This window comes from Cydia splendana, chromosome 6 (assembly GCF_910591565.1).
Source record: "Cydia splendana chromosome 6, ilCydSple1.2, whole genome shotgun sequence".
NCBI classification, from domain to species: domain Eukaryota; kingdom Metazoa; phylum Arthropoda; class Insecta; order Lepidoptera; family Tortricidae; genus Cydia; species Cydia splendana.
In genome coordinates, this window is record NC_085965.1 from 9108411 (window position 1) to 9114580 (window position 6170).

The 6170-nt window shown below is 39.4% G+C and overlaps 1 protein-coding gene across 1 annotated transcript; it reads left to right on the forward strand.

Moving 5' to 3' along the window:
- Positions 1-345: 345 nt before the first annotated feature.
- LOC134791354 (sucrose-6-phosphate hydrolase-like) lies at positions 346-2223 on the forward strand. Its single transcript, XM_063762363.1, has one exon. It carries the CDS (start codon positions 413-415, stop codon positions 2021-2023), a length of 1611 nt encoding a protein of 536 aa, XP_063618433.1. The 5' UTR covers positions 346-412; the 3' UTR covers positions 2024-2223.
- The last annotated feature ends 3947 nt before the right edge of the window (positions 2224-6170 follow it).

Here is a 6170-nt window from a genome sequence, read left to right on the forward strand (position 1 = left end):
TAAAATTAGACGCAGTGCGTTATTTATACGTCATAATTTCATAGAAGTTTGACGTTTTAAATAACACTTGCACTGCGTGTGCTATCAAAATCGTTGCAGACTTGTCTTGGTCTGACTCTACCTACGTTTTTACTGGGAAATTGTCACTCTGATATCCCACGTCGCAGAAGATGACAGAATATACGTACCTACCTATATTCTTTCGTACCTACTACTACTGTCTAATTTTCCTTTCCTTTCAAAATGGACATATTTTAGTTCAAATGACCTAGATAGGTTCCAAATATGCTAACGTGACGTTATCTACTCATTAGATACCTATATGTCTGTTGTGTTTACAGTGCTATTCAATACTTACAGTTCGGTCACTACTGCGTTGCGGTTTACAAACACTCGCTTCCCTTAGAGTCGGATGTCAAAGACAATATCAGTATTTTTTGAAACGCCGCACCAAATGGAATTGTTGATCTTGCTCTTCGGACTAGGCCTAGGCTGGGCCGAGTATAGCTTGGACTACGGACACATAGAAGCTTTCCTGAAAGAAAGAAAATCGGCACAGAAGACGAAGAATGGACCACTTTTTCATATATCATCTCCAGTTGGCTGGCTTCGGGATCCGGCAGCGTTCATTTATTTCAAAAACCAATATCATATCTTCTACGAATATCATCCTAACAACGGTGCGTGGGGGGCTGTGAACTGGGGCCATGTGGTCAGTTCTAACCTGGTCGATTGGGCGCATTACCCTCCAGCTCTCGTGCCGAAAGACTACTATGAGAAACAAGGCTGCCTCGCCGGGAGTGCCATCATTCACGATCGCTATCTTACGCTATTCTACACTGGCTACGCGCTGAGGAACTCGAAAAGCTGGCAGACTCAAAACGTTGCTATCAGCACAGATGGAATCATCTTTCAGAAATACCTTTATAATCCAGTTATAAGGGAAGACTTGCATGGCGTCGGCAACTTCAGGAACCCTAAGGTTTGGAGGCATAAGAACAACACCTACATGATGCTTGGGACTACATCTAGAGAACAGCTCGGTAGGCTAGAACTTTACACTTCCGTTGACATGAACGTGTGGACCTTCAATAAGACCTTAGCGGAGTCCTACGGAGACATGGGTTTTATGTGGGAGAACCCCGACATGATCGATATGGACGGTATGGATGTTCTGATTTTATCCGTTCAAGGTATCCAGGCGGACTGCTTTAGATTCAAAAACATGTATCAGAGTGGCTATATTGTCGGGCACTTCGAATACGAAAAACTGGCTTTTGAGAACATGGAATTATCTACAGCGACTTTTAACGAACTAGACCATGGTCATGACTTCTATGGCGTGAAAACAACAATAGCTCCTGATGGGCGGAGGCTTTTAATAGCTGGATTAGGAATGTCGAGCTTAGCAGAATCCCGGCACGGCTGGGCGAACATGCTCACCCTAGTGCGGGAGATACAGCTGAACAAAAAGGGAGAGATCCTCATGACGCCCGTTAAAGAAGTCAAACAGCTTCGCAGAGAAATCCTCGAGCGCGCTTGGTATTCTCCTGGAGGCGCTTTCACGTCCGATACTAAATATTTCGAGCTGATTTTAAATACTACAACTGCCACTAGAGATGTAAGTATCACCTTCGAATGGGGTGATGGCAGTCAATTTAAAGTCGGATATTCATCTGAACATCGATATGTAACTGTTGATAGAGGGAGAGAGGATGGAGTGAGGCGCGCGGACTGGTCTCCCAAAGGAATCGTGTATTGGCGTATATTTATGGATTATTGCGCTGTGGAGGTATATTGTGGGAACGGTGAAGTGGTATTCACAAGCAGGATACCTCTACCACGAGGTCGTGTGGTCGTTAAAGTGGGTGGAGAAACGATGGTCCACATCACGCAATATAAACTCAGGCGGGGTGTTGGTTACAGTAGAATTTCGAGCAAGAAAATGAAGTATGAATATCGGAAGAAAGTTGAAAAAAAGGCGAAGACGAAGGCTAACAAAGTCGGTTTGGAAGATGCGTGAATTGGCATTGGGATTGTTATGTTCGTCCGCGCTTGATATGCAATTTTTGACTATTGTGATGAGAGCATGAACATTTTAAACAGTGTCGTCTTTTAAGGGTATGTGTGTAACCGGCAAAGACTTAACCTTGGTCCGGTTTTGTAAACTACAAGTCACAATTTTAAAAGTGTAATGTAACTTTAAGTCATCATTCGCTTGCCCTTGTCCCATTCACCTGGGGTTAGCGCAGCATGTCTTTTCTTCCATACCATCATTCACCGGCGTTCGTTTCATATCATCTCTGACACAGACCATTCACCTTTTCTTCGGTTTTCCTTTCCTTCCTATTTAGTTTTTTTAGAATTAATGCTTCCCCCAATATTTTTTATGTGGAACTGTTTGTCTGTTATTGTTAAGCTGCTACCTGAAAGAAAATTCCAAATAATTGGGTAGGTCTACTTTGACGTTCACTCACTGCACTGATTATATACCTACTTAAGTGTTTAGATTTAAATGTTTGTTAAGTAGATACCGTACGTGTTTCTGTAAGTACGTTTCACTGGTGGGCACAGGCCTCCAATGGAAAAGTGATATTAAGCTGAGACACGAAACCAATTATGTAGATCAATGGATCCATAGTAGAACCTCGATATCCGATCCTCGACTGTCCAAATCCCCAATTATCCAAATCCTCATTTACCCGAACTTTCTTGAGGTGTTTTATATAAAAAAATATACGTTAATTTTGTACGTCAAATTTTAATATAAGTACTGTACTGTTTTTATGTAAAAAGATGTGGTTTTAGATTGATCCCATCCCAAAAAACTCGTTTCAGTCGTTTCGGTCCTAATTAGAGTTAGACCAAGAAAAGACTGCAATGATTTTGATAGCAAACGTTGTGCAAGTGTTATTTTTTTATACGTCATAGTCATCATTTCATAGAAGTTTGAAACTTGTTTGTTCAAAAACTGATGAGAAAGTTGCATTTTACCCACAAGAGTGGCAAAGTATTTTGATGCAAATTTTGGCTTATTTCCTTATGTTGACTGGTAGAATTTACTTTTAAATGATGATTTTGAATGATAAATATTTAATAACGATCATTTGGATTAGATTTTTTGTAGAGTTACTATAAGTATTCCTCGGATGTGAAAAAAATTGTTTTTCACACGGTGGCTCGTGGTTCAATTTTGCTTTATTTCGCTTGCTCGGGGTCTCAATATTAGCACGAGCGGTTAAACAACAACTTTGCTTCCTTGTAAATAACTATTCAAAGCAATCAGGCGTGTTTGTTTTTCTCAACAACAATGCTACAAATATCGTTTGCGGCCGGTAAAATTTAAGCCCAGCCGATTCTGTAACAACATTGCCTTTACACCAGCAAATGTAACTTTGGCGCCTGTTTATTTCACCCACATTTCACCAGAGAAAATAGCCCACGCAGTGACGTGCGCAAACTTGGCGTCAAAGAAATACGCACTCGGGTGTCAACTTGTCTGCCAAGACAAATAATCCGCCAACGTGCCCTGAACGCAAAATGGTTAAACTTAATTGGAATATTTTTTTACAGTAGATACATATGGTGTTAAATTACCGCCCTAGTACGGTAACTAGCACTATACGTGCGTATATCAATCAATCAATCAATCAAAGCATTTATTTTCAGGCTACTAAGGCCCATAGATACATACCTTACAATCTAACATATATATACAATAATAAAAAACTTAAACACTAAAAAAAATATATGTCGAAAACTTAAAGGGCCATATATAGGGTTGCCAGATCGAAAGGCGCTATTATCGGGAAAAAATATACATTTTTCGGGATTTTGGGACTTAAGTCGGGAAAAAATAAACATTCAAATTAAAGTAATTGTATTAAAAACGACGATATTTTACATTATTGGCAGTACGTTAGCTGCTCTGCCCATAGACGTTTTTATATAAAAATAGAAAAAAATCTTTGGGATCTTGAACAAACAAAAAAAAAAATCGCGGCGGCGAGCGGCTCGACGCGGGTCGCTCGCTCGCTCGACGACAGTTCGGAACTTGAAATTATTGTTTTATAACGTGAAGCTGTTTTTCGGGATAGTTTTCACTTTGTCGGGAATCGGGAACACATGCTAAAAATCGGGAGAATCCCGCCAAATCCCGACCATCTGGCAACCCTAGCCATATACTAAAACGTTATACTATACAAAGAGCATATAATCACTACGTTATAATCCCTTCGGTCGTGTTTTAATTTATCGCCACTCGTTGCGAATTTCCTACTTTTCGCACTTGTATTGTAATGTACTATTACAGTACATATGGTCTTATTTTCCCGCACTAGTGAGTAAAATAGCACTTTTCGTGCGATGTCAAAAGTTTAAAGGGCCATATGTAATTATGTACTGTAAAACGTTGTACGATACATGTGCGAATAGGTCGTTTCGAATTTCCACTTTTCTGCACTTATATCGTAAATAACTATTACCACTATTACGTCAGCAGTGAAAACCGATATTATACGAAATTGTTTTTTTTGTCAAATCACTTTTGGAACCTAAGTACCTAGCTCGAAGTCGAGGTAAGTAAAATATTCAGCACTTTTCTCTTTGAGTGAAAAAGTTCCCAATCCTTTATTGTTTTGGAAAAACAAATACAAACGAAAAAGAACAAAAGCCTTCTTATTTACCGAAGAGGAACTTTCGAAATTGAAATCCGGCGTCTAATTTCAGAAAAAGGGTATTTCACGCTTGGCGCGCCCGCCCATCGTCCGCCTACGTCTTGAGATGAGAGTAAATACGTCACTGCCCTTCTTGTGACGTCATTAGGGAGTTTCCCAAAGACTAGAATAACAGAGTAGTCACGTGATGCTTAGATTTCCTTAGTAAGAAATAACGAAGCTAAAGTTGGTCAAGCAGATCTTGTCAGTAGAAAAAGGCGGCAAATTTGAAAAATGTATGCGCGAAGGGATAGCTTCTCATAGAAAATTTGAATTTCGCGCCTTTTTCTACTGACAAGATTTGCTTAACCATCTATAAGTGGAAAGCTAAATACTTATTTTTGTACACGAATAAATGACATTACTGTATTTGTTTTAGCAAGCTTGTAATGCCAGAAGTGGATATTACATAAACAAGTTACCTCTTACTTAATTTGTTGATCTATGTCAAATGATACCAGCCTTCGGGCATACTTGATTCGTGGTAGAAATTACTGTTTATTTTTAACCACCTTCAAAAATAGGAGGAGGTTATCATTTGGCTTTATTTTTCATTTCAGCAATTAGGTGCCTGCAGTCTAATGGTTTGTAAAAGAATACATTGAAAGTTATACTGTTAGAAATGCTAGTGTCTAACGTTTACTAAATTCTGACACATACCTAGAGTCAGGCTAAGTTCACGCTGCACCGTGTTTGATAGCACAGAGAGTGCAAGTGTTATTTTAGTCATCATAATTTCACAAAAGTTTGACGTTTATGATAACACTTCCACACTCTGTGTTTATTATCAAACACGGTGCAGAATTAGCTTAGCCTGACTACTGATTTGAATTTTTATTATTTAAGTAAGACGAAAATTTTAAACATTATTAAACGCTTGTATAGCGACGTGACATGCCACACATCTCAGGGTCTTCCACGAACTTGTTCGGTCGTTGGTCTATTTGCCTCTCTATCACTCATGCATATATGAGCGATAGAGGCAAATAACGAAATTTCGAAATTATTTTAACAATACACAGGGGGAATCCCCACAAAATAATTTCGTCTAACCCTGGCCGCACACGTTCGGAATTTTCATTCGGTTTCTGTACGGAATGACAGATGGGAACGGGACGTCACTCTACAAATGCATAGCGCTGTCTCGCTTGCACATATCATTCCGTAAAGTGTCATTCTATGGAACTTGCTAACTATGTAAACAAACCGCCATATTGAAACTGTATTTGAATGTTGAATTTACTAGTGACTTGGTTACATACTTAACAAGTTCCATAGAATGACATTGTACGGAAAATTCCGAACTTGTGCGGCCAGGCTAATATAGATGGTCAAGCAGATCTTGTCAGTAGAAAAAGGCGGCAAATTTGAAAAATGTAGGAGCGAAGGGATATCGTCTCATAGAAAATTTGAATTTCGCGCCTTTTTCTACTGACAAGATTTGCTTGACCATCT